General features: G+C 37.4%; 2 protein-coding genes across 2 annotated transcripts; both read left to right on the plus strand.

Annotated features, from left to right (window-relative positions):
* Positions 1–213: 213 nt before the first annotated feature.
* LOC306842817 (centromere protein N-like) lies at positions 214–7,671 on the plus strand. The gene is made up of 10 exons (XM_079373907.1): positions 214–1,018; positions 1,554–1,599; positions 1,690–1,749; positions 1,903–1,976; positions 2,094–2,267; positions 4,070–4,171; positions 6,053–6,107; positions 6,542–6,651; positions 6,812–6,935; positions 7,090–7,671. Exons 1-10 carry the CDS (start codon positions 848–850, stop codon positions 7,209–7,211), a joined length of 1,038 nt encoding a protein of 345 aa, XP_079230033.1. The 5' UTR covers positions 214–847; the 3' UTR covers positions 7,212–7,671.
* A 4,675-nt stretch (positions 7,672–12,346) lies between these two features.
* LOC306843257 (ATM interactor-like) lies at positions 12,347–18,449 on the plus strand. Its single transcript, XM_079374626.1, has 4 exons — positions 12,347–12,606; positions 14,128–14,253; positions 14,431–14,630; positions 14,789–18,449. The coding sequence occupies exons 1-4, from the start codon at positions 12,391–12,393 to the stop codon at positions 16,551–16,553; spliced, it is 2,307 nt and encodes a 768-aa protein (XP_079230752.1). The 5' UTR covers positions 12,347–12,390; the 3' UTR covers positions 16,554–18,449.
* Positions 18,450–18,467: the final 18 nt, after the last annotated feature.

The following is an 18,467-nucleotide window of genomic DNA, read 5'->3' on the forward strand; positions in this document are numbered from 1 at the left end:
AGAATTGAAATCAATAAAATTTAGGCCACCTTTATTATAGGAATTTAGTATAACAGACTTTTTCATATAATGGCATTTGTTTTTCCAGACAAAGTCTGTTAAAGTTCTATCAATCAGTTTACACGATGGCTTATCTACATAGAGAGATTGTTGCCCGGACCAACATGGCGGACGCGTCGCGAGTGGAGGTGACGTATTTCGGTGAGTGGAGGTGACGTATTTCCGCTCTTGAGTGGAGCTCCACTCGCCCTATGTCTGCAGCTATATTGTAAAACGCGTTAGAAAAACTACAAACATGGTGGATTTGCGCGATCGACGGTTAGGTAGAGAAGTTTACAAAAGGAGTTTGAGTTACTAATAATCAATATTTAACCTGGTAGAAAAATATTTTTATTGTTATCCGTGTTATTTTCATCTGCAACAGCAATATGAACTTTTATAAACATCCATTTGGTCGTTAACTTTTAAATGCATCGTTATGCAGAAAATATGAGCAGAGTTCAGACCCGCGACTGGCAGATCAACGAGCTTTCATTTCGTGAGGACTTGAATGTACTATAATAACTCTATTGCGTATGAAAGACGTTTATGTATACATTTCTGGTCCACACTCCAGCACAGTAGGAGGCGGATATGCACCTTAAACGTTAGGTGCCACCCGCCATTATAAATACAAGAAGAAGAAGAAGAAAGACTTTTATGTCATTGCCCGCCCGCTTTAGACCGGAACTTCCGGTTCAGATCTCTGTTTGATTTCTGGCGGTTTGTTTTGAACGTCTAACGCGAAAGATATGATGACCATTTCTATTCATTTTTAACATAACGTTAAAACCCTTTCGTCCGTACGATGGACGCACAAGCCACATCTGTTCTAAATCGGATAATCCGGAGAATACCGAACAAAAATATAGAAAATCTTTTGAAGAAATGGAAGTGTTTGTCATCAGATCAGCTGCGTGCCCTGGATTACACACGACCCAAATGGATCATAGTGGAACATGTCATCAGTTTCTGTGAGGTGAGGTCATTTACACCCATTTAAATATTTGTTGTTTTTTTATTTTTCAACAGTCAACGTTATATGTGAAGTACGAAAAATCCATTAAATGGCATAACGTTACTACCACAGATCAGTGGATACTAACGTTACCGTTAATTTAACGTTACTGTCTTTTTTCAGCTGATTTCCATACAGTTTGAGTCCATTTTTTAATAACGATTTAAAACTATAATTTTAAATGAATGTATGTGTTCGGTGAATGTATATGACCTAATCCAAACCCAGTAGACAGATTTCATGAAAGCTTTATCTTAATTTACGTTCTAACAAAAAAACTAAATCATCAAGGATATGGTAATTATTTGCATGGCGGTGTTTTGAAATATGTCATGAATTTCTGATAAAAAAAAAATAGGATATGAAGCAATACGACACTGGAGTTATTATTATTATTATTATTATTATTATAAGGACGCCTATAAGAACAGGCAGCGAGTTTTACCATTAACTAAAATGATTGTGTAAAATCTCTCTCTTCCTCTCCCTATTGTAGGAGAACGGACTTAACCTGAAGCACATCACTAATTTGGAAATGATCTGTGAGTGAAATTGCCTTTTTTTTCTAAACAGACATGTATTGTAATTTAAAAGTAAGTATCTGAATTAACCCACATTTTTTCTCCCATTAGATCATATAGAAAATCCTGATCAAGGCACCTGGCATGCATGCCAGCTTGCTGAGGCACAGGGTAAGAGTGTTTTATTTACGCATTTCATTGTTAAATTGATTTGAAGGAATGTACAATGAGCATAATTTGGTACATGTTAAGTGTATGGTTCTTTTGACTTGTTTAGAGGAATGAATCATTGTCTAAAGCATTTCCTGTTGGTTTTCTCCACAGATGATGCCGTTTGTGTAGAGTTGACACAGTTTAAAGAGCAGTTTAAGGCACACTTGCATGGGGTCGTTCGGCATGTAATAAAACAACTTCATTTGGCATTTAAGCTTTCAAATCTGACTAAACTTTTTTTCAGTTTAAGAATTCAAAGTAATGTCTCTATTAATTAAAATCTTTTAATTTTGCTTTTGAAGATTTCCATTAAGATGAAGAAACATGAGGATGAGGCTATATGGATTCGGATTGCATGGGGAGACAACTTCAGCAAACCCAACCACCTTAAGCCAACTTATGTTGTGCACCACCTGCACACTTCCTATGTTTTTATATCCAACCTCATGGCCAAACACAAGATATTTCTTTGTCAGGTGACATTTGATATGTATATCCTTTTAGCTTTCCTTAGCCATCTTTTTTGGTGTGATATGTTTGTTTGATTGTTCGACTTTGCTTTAGTGTACAGGTCCTTTTCAAAAAATTAGCATATTGTGATAAAGTTCATTATTTTCTGTAATGTACTGATAAACATTAGACTTTCATATATTTTAGATTCATTACAACACAACTGAAGTAGTTCAAGCCTTTTATTGTTTTAATATTGATGATTTTGGCATACAGCTCATGAAAACCCAAAATTCCTATCTCAAAAAATTAGCATATTTCATCCGACCAATAAAAGAAAAGGGTTTTTAATACAAAAAAGTCAACCTTCAAATAATTATGTTCAGTTATGCACTCAATACTTGGTCGGGAATCCTTTTGCAGAAATGACTGCTTCAATGCGGCTTGGCATGGAGGCAATCAGCCTGTGGCACTGCTGAGGTGTTATGGAGGCCCAGGATGCTTCGATAGCGGCCTTAAGCTCATCCAGAGTGTTGGGTCTTGCGTCTCTCAACTTTCTCTTCACAATATCCCACAGATTCTCTATGGGGTTCAGGTCAGGAGAGTTGGCAGGCCAATTGAGCACAGTAATACCATGGTCAGTAAACCATTTACCAGTGGTTTTGGCACTGTGAGCAGGTGCCAGGTCGTGCTGAAAAATGAAATCTTCATCTCCATAAAGCTTTTCAGCAGATGGAAGCATGAAGTGCTCCAAAATCTCCTGATAGCTAGCTGCATTGACCCTGCCCTTGATAAAACACAGTGGACCAACACCAGCATCACTGACTGTGGGTACTTGATACTGGACTTCAGGCATTTTGGCATTTCCCTCTCCCCAGTCTTCCTCCAGACTCTGGCACCTTGATTTCCGAATGACATGCAAAATTTGCTTTCATCCGAAAAAAGTACTTTGGACCACTGAGCAACAGTCCAGTGCTGCTTCTCTGTAGCCCAGGTCAGGCGCTTCTGCCGCTGTTTCTGGTTCAAAAGTGGCTTGACCTGGGGAATGTGGCACCTGTAGCCCATTTCCTGCACACGCCTGTACACGGTGGCTCTGGATGTTTCTACTCCAGACTCAGTCCACTGCTTCCGCAGGTCCCCCAAGGTCTGGAATCGGTCCTTCTCCACAATCTTCCTCAGGGTCCGGTCACCTCTTCTCGTTGTGCTGCGTTTTTTGCCACACTTTTTCCTTCCCACAGACTTCCCACTGAGGTGCCTTGATACAGCACTCTGGGAACAGCCTATTCGTTCAGAAATTTCTTTCTGTGTCTTACCCTCTTGCTTGAGGGTGTCAATGATGGCCTTCTGGACAGCAGTCAGGTCGGCAGTCTTACCCATGATTGCGGTTTTGAGTAATGAACCAGGCTGGGAGTTTTTAAAAGCCTCAGGAATCTTTTGCAGGTGTTTAGAGTTAATTAGTTGATTCAGATGATTAGGTTAATAGCTCGTTTAGAGAACCTTTTCATGATATGCTAATTTTTTGAGATAGGAATTTTGGGTTTTCATGAGCTGTATGCCAAAATCATCAATATTAAAACAATAAAAGGCTTGAACTACTTCAGTTGTGTTGTAATGAATCTAAAATATATGAAAGTCTAATGTTTATCAGTACATTACAGAAAATAATGAACTTTATCACAATATGCTAATTTTTTGAAAAGGACCTGTATAACCAGATGTCGAAGCAACTTGATGCTCAACAGATTTGATGAATGGAATATTTTTTTTCTCCCCACAAAAAAGTCAAATCTAATTTGTGTGTTTATGTTTTGTTCACTCACGTTCATAGGCATTAGTAATAGCCACTAAACATGGCTCTATAAAGGACGGCCACCTGAGCACCAAGAGTCTCACTGCAATGAGGGACTTACTTCTGAGACGTTATCAGCAGGTAACCTATCAGGGCTCTCCAAGTGGCAGCCAAATCCAAATGTGTGCTTAACTTTATAAATAAAATTTACTTTGATTATCTGAATATTTTTTTAAATATTCAGCCTAATTAACTGCATGTTTGTTTGCATTTTCATAGAAAAGTTTATCAATTTACTTGTTAAATGGACTTAAACAAAAAAAATAATAATTCAAGATTATTTTTACACTAAGACAAAGGTGGCAGTTTCTTTAGCAACAGAAGTTTGATATTTCAGATTTAAGATGATTTTTCTTCTCATGTGTAGAGGTATTGATGCATGCTTGTTATTATAGCGATAACAACCAAGAGAGTGATTGCTTCAGTTCTGAAGTTGAGGATTTTAGTGTGCAACTAGGATAAATGCTAACTGAATTTGTAAATTGCGTTATATTTTTTCAGCAGTATTCTTCACTAACATTTAGCATTTTCTTTTTCGTGATTTTTGCACTTGCACACAAATGCCATGACAGTCTGCGGCATGTTCACAATTTCAAAACACCTGAGGTGCATTCCGATTGACAGGGTCCCTATGCAGTGTTCACTGCTCCCTACTCCCTAACCACGGGATATCTGTTGAAATGAACTTCACTGACAATAATCGCTCATTTGGAACCCCCTGGAACGTCATTAAAGATAGGCAATGACAGGGTCACACAGATTATGATGTAACATAAATATTGTAATTTATTTTACTTTCAAATTTAAATACATATACAATTGTGTCTAATGAATATAGTTAAAATTTATACGTTTAGACTGTTAACAGATTGTAGTGGTGTCATCTCATATTTTCTTTCCCACACGTAGCCTCAGAACGTTACTTGAGGTAAATAAAATAAATAAAAATTGACACAGCCTCAGCTGTTTCTTGCCGGTTTTACTTAGTTTTGCCTATTCATACAATTCAAATGTAACATTTCTCGCAATAACCATTCATAAATACTCTAATTTGTATAATAATAACATTTATTGCAACCCTTCCATTGCAGAGCCTTTAAAAAACTCTTTCAATAGCTCTGCTCCATCATTAGTTCTACTGGTGCCGCGGTGCGCAGTGAGAGTTGGGTCATTTTCCTTCTCCACTTCCTGTTAAGTGATGAATCAATGTTCCCTTATTCCCTATGCAGTTCGCAGTGCCCTTCAAACTGAACATGTTCATTCCCTTCAGATTGGAATCTCACTTAAGATGGCAGAATACCCTGTGAAGTCCACTTTACGGTCAAATGGAACGCACCTCTGCTTTTCACAGCCTCAGTTTTAGTCCACCAAAGATGACATCATTTCCATTTATGTTCTTCTACCTAATAGAATGTGGACATACCCTGACCACTTCCTAATGTGTTTTGAGTTGTCTAGTTCCAAAGATGTCAATGTTAAGAATGCTTTGAAGGCAGATACTGGAGAATGAAAATATTGTTCAAATTTGAATTTTGTAATTAATTATTGTTTGGGATTTTTCAGAGTAACGGAGTAAATGCTAGCAAATTTTATTTACATAACAAGTACTAAACTTAAAAATTCATAAATCCAAGGCACTCGAGTAGTGTGTGAAAATTAAAAAGCCTTTATTCACATGGCTTTAGAATTTAAAAACAACACATTTGTGCACCGATGCATTGCGGCTAACTCGCCTTCATCAGGGTGTCATGTGAATAAAGGCTTTTTAATTTTTTCACACTACTCGAGTGCCTTGGATTTATGAGTTTTTTGATGATGCGAAAGAATCCTGCATCCAAAGAGCACCGATTAATGGATTTTTTTACACTCCAGCAGCACTTTTTTGCATAATTGTGAAAATACTAAACTTTATGTATTTTTTATTTAATTATTTATTTATTTTTTATTATTTTTTACTGATAGGTTTTTCCAAATGCACACTCAAGGATCCTACAGGACAGAAACACCCTTTCATCCTGTATGTACATGATTTTATTTTATTCTTATGTATTTTACATAAGAATCAAAGCTGTTGATGTGAAGTGATAAATGTGGATAATCTCTCTCCACAAAGAAATGAGATTGTATCAATTCACAATAGGAGCTTTAGGATCTAAATAGAGTATTCCAGTCAGATATCAGATTTAAATACTATTCCAAATTGGCAATAAAATTTGTTCAAAGCAGATTGCCAACATTACACTTTATAGAACTTCAAAAAAAGAGTGATCTTTGTGTTGAGTTAACAGAGTTAACAGACATTCTTATTTAAATTCATCACTGTGCTATGCTTTGCTATTGTGAAAGCAGCGAGTGAATAGATGTAATATATCCTTAAGTTAAATCCTGTGATATAACTTAACTATAATTAATCTATTTAGTTTTGTTGGTCTTTCCTTGTCTTTTTTACAGATCCCTGTATTGGAAAGGAGCAAAGTGACCATGAAGAGATGAGACATCAGATGTCCTGTGAGGCATTTGGACACGGCCCTTCACCAAAGCTAGAAACAGCAGTGTATAGAGTGAGTGTGTAAACCGCTGATCTCACATAACCACCTTTAGATTGAATATCAGTAGTTTATTTGTTATATAAAATTACATTCATATCAACTAACCACAACAAACAAGCCTCTTGAAATTCATAAATAGGCTTTACTAGACGGATCCTCTGTTTTCTCCTAGCTTGAGACAAGGTACAAGGGAAATGGCAACCACACCCTCGGTGACAGAGAAGAGTTCTTCAGAGGGGTGGTGAGGTTCTCAAGCAGCAGTCTGCTGGATTCCTTGCGCCACGGTGTTGCTTCAGGTGAGAGGTGACAGTAACCTTTCACTTGACAGAAGTCAAAATTGTCTGAAATTGCTTGTGCTTCCCACTCGGGCCCTCTGCCTTAGGTTTTTTTTTTTTTTTTTTTTTTTTTGCTTCACTGCAGTTGATAAAGAATTTAATTTTCTTTTGGCAGGCATGGCTGAAGGTCCAGTTACTCCACTATTGTCAGCCATCACTCAGAGAGGAAGGAATTATTTTGTAATCACAGACAAAGGCCCTGGTGTTTCCAGCCAAGCATCAGCACAGAGAGCATGATCACAACAGACATTTTAGAGAAAGATCAGTTAAACCGGAATGTGCATACATGACAATATATATTTTGCATCCTGCAAACCAAAAAAACATTAGAATAGTCATGTGTATAGTCTGTCAGTGTCATAAGAGGACATGTCTGAGACAGCTGTAATGATCATTGATCCAGCGAGGAGAGACAAAATGTTTTTACAGTTAACCTTGGTAGTACAGCATGTATCATTTGAGCATGATTTAAATAAAGGTTTTTATATACAAAAAATTTGGTGGAAAACATTTTTCTATTTCTAAACAACTTGGACAAACTTTCTTGCATCATGCAACCAGTCAATATTGCATGACAGGATTCAATAATGTTGACAATGGAAATTCAAATTTGATTCACACTTGCTATTTTGTAACCATGAATCCGTATTTCGCAATGCTACATTTTTGGCGAAAATAAAACTGGTAACTTGGTATCAAAGAAAAGCAAATCTGAAAGCCTCTGACATTGTCTGAAGATTTGCTTTTGTTCTATAAAAGAGTACGTGTTGAAAATGCACTAAACCTGTATATCAACAGAATTTTCTGGGGCTTTTTATGAGCCAGTACCAATTAATGGAGTGAACTACTTTATGGAGGACTAGAAATGCTGCTTAAAAATGATGTCAAGAAATATTGAAACTTGAAAATTGATTCAAACAAAAATTGTAAGATTTTCATAATCATAATTAAGCGCACTCAATAACTCCCATTATATTCAGTGAAGCTGTCTGCACTGTCAAATGAGTCTCCTACTTGCATTGGTCCATGTTCCTTCTGATGAGAGAATTCACGAGAGAGCAGAATTCAGTCAGCAAGCGCTGCACTGAACAAAACTCCAGCGTTTATGACTCATCTGAACGTCTCCATTGGCCATCTCCAATCTCCATTGTCTGAGATTGGTTATAATGCGCAACACTGTACAAAAAAAAAGCAGCAGCAGCATGAGCAGATCTAAATTTAATGGTGCATTGACACTTTTCATTTCATTTTCACTTCAAATAACTTGCTTGCTTACACAGGACAACAACGATCCAGTTTTATAGCATACTGTAGTTTTTTTTTAGTTTTTTTTACAAACATAACACTCTCAGGGCAGTCAAGCATGTCCTCTCCTCTACAAAAGCAGGCTGTTGTAGCACATGCAGAATGAGACTTGCCATTGTCTTGATCTAATAACCATGAGCGTCCCATTAAAGAGGTCATCTTGATGGCAGAATATGTCTCTGCACAATCTCAATTTCTGTCATGTCAATAGGACCTTTGCACATATTCTAGTCATCCATGCTGCACCCTCATACCATGACAGACATTTGCTTTTGCATCTGTCGCTTAAGAAAGACTGGATGGTCCATTTGGTCTTTGGAACTGGGAACTCAACATCTATTTTTCCCAGAAACAAGTTGAAATGTGGACTCATCTGACCACAGCACACATTTCTCCAGTCTTTTTGACTCTGAAATGAGCTCTTGTCCAGAGAACCCGGCGGCATCACTGCATTGAATTGACGTATAGACGTATACATTTCTTGATGCAGATTTCTCTGGATTCTTTTGTCAATGAAATAAAAGTTAAAGAAATTGAACAAATCTCAGATTTTTGATTTAATTGCATTTTACAAAACGGCTCAACTTTTTCTGATTTGGGGTTGTACAACAGCTGCAATAAATTCATTGTATGTCCTCCAGAAAATGTATAAATGTAACTGTTTGACATTGTCTCTTTTGCCTCTTTTCTCTTCCAGCAACATAATTTTAGTGAAACATACAATTTCATAATTTGTAGTTTTATAACCTAGATGTCTTATTTCTTCTTCTCATTTTACCTATCCTCCCAACTCCTTTTACAAAGAGCTTATGTCATTCAGCGCCTCTAAGAATATCACCAAGCCATTTTGTCCACCGAGTGGCCATCTATAGGCATATGCTCCTGAAAAAAAACAGGTAACACTTTAGAATACTGTTCCATCATTAATGAATAACTACACAAGAACACGAGTAACGCAATATTAGCACTCTAGTAACTATTAGTAACTAACACCAAACTGATTAATGAATTAGTCGAATGTGCTAGTTCACTATTAGCTAATCAGTAACTATTAATTTTTCATACCTCCCTAAGAACTACTGTATACAGGTCCATAATTAATATGAATAATACATAATGTATAATTAATTCTAAAGTAAAGGTCATGGTAGCCCACTAGTAATGACTGCAATCATTGTACACTGAGCGCTATTACTTACTAAATCAATAATCATAGTTTCTTGTTAGGTAATAGTAGTTACTACAATGTTAATATTGCATTAATTACTTCTTCCTGTGTAGTTATTCATTAACAAAGGATTCTTTTGCTATATAAGCAAATGGTAATGCAAGAAGATATATCTGATGTAGTGTCCTGTTCACCACTATAGAAGTTTACCCAATTTTGACAACTTCTGCTTCTGAGAAACTCAGAATGGCTCGTCCAAGCTGCATGCGTCTGTTATGGAGTCCCAAAGCTGCCGGATGGATGATCCATGAAGAAATGGTAAAATAAAGTGTACGTAAATCTTTTATGTCGACATGTTTATTTCTAATGAGTAATGAGGGAGACATGTTTTATTTCAGATACAGCAATCAACCTTCAGAGTGTGTAGGCAAGTGTGAAGCTTTGGGCAGTGACATCTTGTGGTTTGACCAAATAAAATCCATGAGATGGATGTGGACTTTGAGTAGTGCAACTAAAATAGGATATCAATGGTGGGTGATATATGGCGATATGACCAACATCATATGTAAGGAATAATGCATAGGTAGCTGTGCATGAAACTATTTTAATGCATGACGTGGAGGCCAAGAATCTCAGCAGAGTGCATTAAAATTGTTTAGCTAGCCGTGCATTATCCCACTAAAACTATGGTAATTTGGCAGCACTGACAATGCAATATTTGACCATAAGGGTAAAAATGGTGATTATTTTTGTCAGCTATGGCTCGTTACCGCTAGCACTTTTCTCGCTTCAATTCAGACACAGAGATGAAGTAGTACGGCCCATAGCACACATACATTGGCAAGATGTCTGTTAAAGATCGCTTCATCTGGAAAGCATCTGCTGTACAAACATCTTATAGACATCTTTAAGATGTCAGTTTTACATACATTCTAAATCGTAAACATCTTAAAGACATTTTCTAAACGTTTATTTGGCATCTGATAGGAAACATCCTATAGACTTATTACAGATGATCAAACACTGTAAAAAAAGACATCTCTGTGATGTACATGTGCTATCAGGGTTAAGATCACATTTATTTGAATTAATGAATTATTACATTTATTTGAATTATGGATAGAGAGAGATGACAGTTGTGTGTGTGCATGTTGTGCTCTCTACAAACAATGAAGTTGTGAGTTTTGTTGCTTAAACAGTTACTTATTGCCGAGGATGCAGCAATGCAGTGTCTAAGCTATTTGATTAATAAAAGTCACGGGGCAGTTTTAACAACAAGTTTCTGTACTCCTGAATGTTTCTGTGTGTCTCATTCTCTCTCTGTGACAAATATTTTTAAACTCTATTTTAAAAGTCATTAAAACCCTGTATCACAATGTCATTAGCGCAGTTTAATTAGCTTTTGGGACAACAAAACTACATTTAATATTATTAGCCTATCACAAAAAACCTAGTATCACCCTCATTGTCCCGCTGATTTTCCAAAGGTTAAGGTCAGATGACCATAAAAGTATATAAAGTGCAACACTGGTTGTAAACATTGTTTGATATTGAATATATACAGAGAAAAAGATCACCTGTTGTATAACAGCTTTATATCAGCAAAAGTCTACTTTTCAGTTCTAGGTTACAAAAAGAATTCCCTGAATATCAGTGTTGATTATTGTTCTGTGTTTATTATAATTAGGCCTATTATTATATGTACACTACAATTCAAATGTTTGGGGTCAGTCAGTAGTGTTCTTAGGCACCATGCAAACCACGCAATTGCATGGGACCCTACTTTTGCAGAAAAAAAAGTCTCAGTTCCGACCTTATTTCACACAATTGTGAGTTTATATCCCACACTTTTGACTTTATAACTTGCGATTGCAAATTTATATCACAAAATTATACTTTTTTTTCAACTTTTGAAAATTGCATGTTCAAAATGTAACGTTACTTTTTTGTGTGACATTCTCTTGCTGAGTGAAAACTGAGCAATAATTTACTACTAAAATGAATTATAAAGACATTCAGAATGTGCTGTAATATTGCTTAGAATGTATTGTTATTGCATTCAGTTTACCAGGGTTACAGCAAGTAAACAGACTAAACAAACGACAACAACCGTTTAGTAACATTAAGATTTAGTGTGTCAGCAAACAGCAAAGTCATGTCGTCACCGAGAGGACACACAGCAGAGGAAGAGTCATGCAGGACACACTGATCATGTTTACCCTGTTTAATATATTTTAGAGAGGCAATGCAAACGCAAGGGACATTTAAAAGAACTGACACTGTCAATAGATGCAATGCTTCCAGGTCAGTTTCTTAAATATTTTGTATGCCTTTAAGTTACCACCCAGGTAAATGAACTATGTAAATGTAATTTCTATTAGCTTGATTAAATGTGATCACTGATTTGCCATTAACACCGAGTGATTAATTCAGGTAGAGGGTACACATTTTGTTAGGCCCTCTTATGTCTAACTAAACTCTGTATTGTTACATCCATTTTGACCTGTTTAATGTCACCTGCTCACCCAGTTCCCTAATGACCACTGCACCTTTTCCCATTAATTCATGAATGCATGTTCTGTAAATCTAATACATATTGCATTGCTGATCTAAAATCTATCATCAATAATCTAAATCTGGATTATCAATAAACTGGACTGCCTTGTCTTAACGGGGTTTTGGTAGGCCTATCGTTTATAAGCTTCTCATATTGTTTCATCCCACCTTGTGTTTCATAACACCTTACCATGTCTAATTCCTGTCTTGCGTTGTAAATGTGCATTACTGATTGCTATTTAAATAATTTCAAATATTAATTTGCGTGTGGGCGTGTGCTTGCTTTCTATGCGTCTTCTGGAAGTAAATGTGCAGACTGTCTGCGGTGAGTTGGTTGCTATGCGACGTGTCCCGGAAGTAAATGTCTGTGTTGTGGCGTGTTGAATCATGGCTGCGTCAACAGTCAACAGTAATAGCCGTCACAAAAGGCAAAAATGCAGCGAGAAGCTGCCTTTACAAGACAGAGAGATTATTAAACCCTCCATAACAGAGCTCACCAAAGAAGTGCGGACCAACATCCTCTGTACGGTGGAAGGATGTGGGAAGATTCTGCCTAACACTCCAGCACTCAACATGCATCTGGTCAAGTCCCACAGAATCAAGGTACAACACTAGCACTACACCAGAACCATGCTACATTAGTTATTTAATGTTTTTACTTCAGTTCTGCTTCATTTTGCAGGGTGAGTCTTATTTCACTTCTGCCTTGACCCTTTTACAGTTCATTATGTATATGTCTTTATAATATCTTTTTTTCTGATTCTGACTGATGAGAATCAGTTTAAAACATTCTACCCTACTCTAAACACATAGCTATATAACATGCACCAGATTTGCCATATAACAGGACTAGAATAACAAATGACTTTGTACTTTTAGTTAGTTACTGGTAAATACAATTAATCTTTATAAACCCCAGATAGGAAATATTTCTTAAATTATTGTGCTTGTCTTCATGTGCTATAATATAAAGAGAAACCTCACTGTCAGAGCTATTCCGGGGATGTTAAGCATCTCCTTATTAGCTTTTTTGCCAGCTCGTAGCTGGAATTGGCAATGGATTGAATAAGAGCTGCTTGACAGGCTGACAGCCTGAGTGACATAACACAGAATGAGCCAGGGCTGTTTGCCAGACATAGATTCAGATTTCTTAAGTCTTTGTGGCACAGCCATTTCATGGTTTGGTCTTAGTGACTTAGGGGTCCTCTTCATTACTCCTAACGTTTCACAGATTTAGGAGCTAGTTTTAGTGCTAAAACCCTTTGTGAAAGACTCTTAGAGCAAAAAACTAGGAGTCCTAAATTTAAGACTGACATGCCCATTATTTTTAAGATTTTCTCCTAAATTGGTGAGTTATGAGCTACTTTTAGCCTTAAGATGTTTTGTGAATACGGGCTCTGGTGTCTGTCTATTTGCTGTGCAGCATGGGAAAGCAGTGTACTGTTGTTGTTCTTGTTGCAACCTGTTGACCTGACCATTCAGACTGAAAAGTATTAAAGGAATAGTTCATCCAAAAATGATAATTTTTCATCATTTACTTACTCTTATATTTATGTTTTATGCTTTTCTGTCTTCTGTTGGAAAATAAAAATATTTGAAAAAATATCTTCTTTGAATATAATCGCTTGACCAAAATTTGATGAAAATGAATGATGGTGCTGCTAACACTGAGGCATCACGTCACTAATGCCACATCTTAGATTTTTCTTCCTCAGGAACACAATTTATCTGCCTGTGGTTATTTCTCTGTTTGTTTGTCCATGCTTTGGATTTCATCGTGTTCAGTGACCCACACTGAGTGGATTATTCTACTTGGGGTCAGTGCGATGGCCTATTCTCATAGTGTGTTTCTTATTGAAAGGGATTGTCTCAGTATGTAACCTTGGTTCCCTGAGTAGGGAACATGATGCTGCATTGCTTGCTGTTCTTTTCAGTATGGTCTACTTGATAGAAAAATCTGAGTTATGATTCTAATAGCTACAGATGTAGCATCTCATTCCGTATTCAGGGAATAAAGATTCTATACAGAACCAAGATGTTTTCTTGCTACTTGCACAAAAACCAATATTCTTGTTGCTTTTTTTGTCATCTTTTAAAGCTTTTTCTCACTATATTTCTTTTCAGGAGGGGCTGGTCAACCCTACAATTAGAAAGGACATTAAGGAATCACAAAAGCTCTACTGTTGTCCAATAGAAGGCTGCCCAAGAGGACCAAACAGACCCTTTTCTCAGTTTTCGCTTGTTAAACAGGTATTTGCCATTGCTATTTGTCTGGAGTTAGATTTTTTCCTGTGATGTTATTTTACTGTTCCTTTGGTAAACTGACACTAATTCATTTTTTATTATTTTCTAGAACTTGATGTATAATTTATGTCCTGCTAGGAAAACAGCTGACTAACATGTTTCCTAATCTTACTAATGGTGTAGCACTTTATGAAGATGCATGCAGAAAAGAAGCACAAGTGTTTGAAGTGCAGTAATGGCTACAGCACTGAGTGGGACCTGAGGAGACATGCTGAGGATTGTGGGAGGACATACAGCTGTACATGTGGTTGTCCTTATGCCAGTAGAGCAGCACTGCTGTCTCATATCTACAGAACAGGCCACGAGGTTCCCAAAGAGCACAGGTACTCCTTTTATCTGGCTAAAAGTTGAACCTGGTTTTGTGGTGGTAAATCTTGCAATAGGAAAACATAAAAAGAGCATGGTATATATTTTTTTCTCCTTGGCTTGCTTTCTTGTTAATCATACTGTACGTCTTATTAAAATGCAGTGTTTGTCTTAGGTATCCACCAGTGAAGAAGAGGAAAATGGAAAAATTGTCAAGCTGTACAACAAATTTTATGCCTGATGAACTAATAAATGAAATTCCAGACTGTAAGAAAAAGCTCAGCGAAGGAGCAGTCCCTACTCTACTCATCTCTGGAACATCGGACACAGCACAACTCAACACTAACCACTCCAAACACACCCAGAAGCTCCTTCTCCCAAAGCCCAAAGTGGCCCTAGTCAACTTTCCTATTATGCAGTTCACCCACCTGCCTGTTCTCCTACCCTCCGCGGAAAGTAGTGCCTTGAGGTCATTGGTCTTTTCTGTGGATGCACAAGGGTCCATAAGCACTGTGCATATTTTGTCACCGTCGGTCGGCACAGTGGTGCCTGATCTGAACAATAAGACTTTCAAAGAGGCCTTTCCTGTACATACATCAGGCCCAGATACAATTAGCACAGGAGTACAGGTCAATCTTGAGAGTCAAGCTTCTGTGGGAGATCCAGTGGATCTTGGATCTAGAAACAAAAGCACTTCAACAAACATTCAGACTGACATATCATACCTCAACAAAGGGATGGATGCTGGACCATTGACTGTTTCCCCCTGCTGTGAGGCCTCGGTGTCCTCTTGCTCTCAGACAGACATCAGCGTAAGCGCTCAGATTCAGCTGCCTGTTAATATGCAAACCCAAACACTACCCTCACGAATTAAAGCCACATTTTCCATTGGAGCACAGACAGATGTTTTCAGCTTTTCTTCCTTTAATGTGACCCGAGAAACACAAACGAGCTGTTCTACAGCCCCAGTGGATGAAAGCAAAATGGACCAAGCGATGTGCACAAATCTTTTCGATACTGATAGTCTCAGTGTCTCCACTCAGACTGCAGCAGCTGATGCACATTTCAGAACCAGTGGTTTAGAAGATCCTCTGACCAGCACTGGAGCTGGGCTTTTTGAGGACAAGACTGCTGCATCCATGTGTTTTGGGGCCCAGACTGACATTTTGCACCAAAACACAGTAGCAGACAACCAGACTCAGACCATGATACTTTTTCGAGACCTTGAGAATATACTTTCTGACAGCTTGACTGGGGCAGCTTCAAGCTGTGCTTCGGGTTTAGTTGCTACGCATGAACCACATCATACTGGTATTGACTTTGACTTTGAAGAGTTCCTTAATGCGACGCACATTCAGACTCAGACAGAAGAAAGTGGTTTAAACAGTCTGAACACAGAGACAACTTTGGAACTCCTAGACATTGAGACACAGACTGACTTCCTGCTCTTCGACAACCTTGGTAATGGGCACAACAGTGACGTTGGAACAAGGGTGCAACCAAGTGATCTGGAGCTTGAAATGTTTGACACTCAGACCCAGACAGACCTTAACTTCTTGCTAGACACAGGTGGGCACATGCCCCTTGGCAGTATCCTCAGACATTCTAGTTTCAGCATGAGCACGGAGTCCTCAGACACAGAAACACAGACCGACGTCAGGCCTGCTCCACTTTCTCTGCCTTGCTCCCATGATGGGCAGGTGAGTCTTAGCACTGCTGAAACCCAGACCATCTCCAGTTCCTTTCAGAGCCTTGGCCACCTCTTCCACACTAGCAACGAGACCCAAACTGCAGTGGATGACTTCCTTTCAGCAGACTTGGCCTGGAACATGGAGTCTCACTTTAGCTCTGTGGAAACCCAAACGTGTGAGGAGCTCATCTCACTATTTCAACACAATGAGAAAGCTGAAAGCTCCATCAAAGGTGATTTGGTTGATTAGGTCACATAATGAAGGAGTCAATCCTAGTATCTCCCTCAGCAAGGGTGGCCGAACTTCAAAACAGTTCCTCACAACCATCTAGAGCTCAATCTGTCAGGTAATAATTGTGTGTAATCGCAGAATTTTATTTTAGACACAAGTCCACAATAAGGTATTGCATATCTGCCCAAGTTTAAGGATGTTTAAGTATACCTTTGCAGCATCTCCTCACTATTAATGATCAACATATATTGGTAGTTCTTAAAGTATTCTGTTTGTTGTAGTAGGTCAGGTCAGAGCCTCTTGTGGCAATGTGTAGTAAGTTCGTACTGATGTTACTCAGAAATCAGACAGAAATGATAAACATACATTCCACAAATAAAATGTATTATTTCATCGGTATACTTTCTAGTCTGATATTGTTTAGATGTCTTGAGTCTTACTGTCTTTGTTTTTTTCTAAACTTGGGCTGTTTGTTTGCTTTGTTGTATAGAACAAATTGTTACATTTAATAGTGCAATGCTCTAGACCCATCTAATAGCCACTGTGAGTATATTTAGGTCTTGAATCATTACAAAATTCATTCGAATATTTCTTGCTGACTGTTATGGCATAATTGGTAAGTTATCCTCAGTTGAATTTGCATGTTATGCATGTTTCAGACATCACGTTTCCTTCAAAAGCAGAGCTGAGGATTTGTTCTTGTTTACTGCGATTTGCATTCTGTACTGTGAGTAAATTCACATACACAAATCACAAATGTTTACCGAAAAACAAAACCTTTAATAATTTGAGTATTTTTATCCCTCCTTCTGATTTTACTGTTTACACATACTGTTTAAACCTTTTGTTGATGCCTTAATTTAAGTGTTTATATGCTTTTGGCTGAGATAATGAAATCACAGTGCTGCTTAATGGAGGAGATTTAGAACTTGATGTCCTTTGTGTTTTTATTTTCTTTATTGGAGTTTTTTTCATATTTATTGTTTTGGTTCTTATGAATGTTTAATCTCTGTGTGTCAAAGTTCACCACTCATTTGCCTTAGACACTAAATATGAAAGGCAACCATAGCTTTATTTTCATTTTGTGTGTGCGTGCATGTGTGTGTGTGTGTGTGTGTGTATATAAATGGGATATGCTAGGAATTATTTCTGAAATGTCCAATTTATTTGTGCTCCTGTACTTTATGTATATAGTGGAATTTCCACAAGTAGAATGTAAGTGACGCAGTGTCTGTTCCCTTTATGACGTCACATTGGCTGCTTTGTAACCGCAAAAGAGCTTTAGTATTTTTATGCCGAACTCTCGTATTCAGTCACTACATTAATCGAAATGCTATTTAGATCTTGGAATACTGCAAATAAATACATGCTAATTTTGTGTAGGCAATGATGATGTCATAGTGAAAACTATTGCTATAGAAAACTTGAAAGAGTCCAAGTGTTTTTCTGTAAAGAGTGCATGCATATTTTTGTGCCAAGAATAACTCTTGTGTTGCTTTTTGTTTTTCACCATGTCTTATTTAATTTAGTATAGGACATAATTTATAATTAGGTGTAATAATTAAAAGAATGATGATAATTTTTGTTCTTTAGAGGCTGGTCATGTGTATAATCTAGCTATGTTCTGTTGTTTAGAGGCTATGCTGATGCACATGAAACTGGAAAATAAACTGCAGAAAAGAAATCTTTGGCCATTAATTGAATCAAGCATAATACTGCTATTTATATTACATTAATACAATAATGTGTTTTATTTTCTTCTACTCTTGTATTGTCCTGAGCAAATATACGTGTCAGCAAATGACTGTTCTAAATCAGATTATTTTGGCACTTTCCGCTGGACACAAATTTGTAGAACATTCAGTAGTTGTGATAAATTTCATGGAATCAAAATAAAACTTTGAAGCAAGTCTGAAAAAAAAAACAACCACT

Source organism: Barbus barbus (assembly GCF_936440315.1).
Source record: "Barbus barbus genome assembly, chromosome: 23".
Taxonomy (NCBI): domain Eukaryota; kingdom Metazoa; phylum Chordata; class Actinopteri; order Cypriniformes; family Cyprinidae; genus Barbus; species Barbus barbus.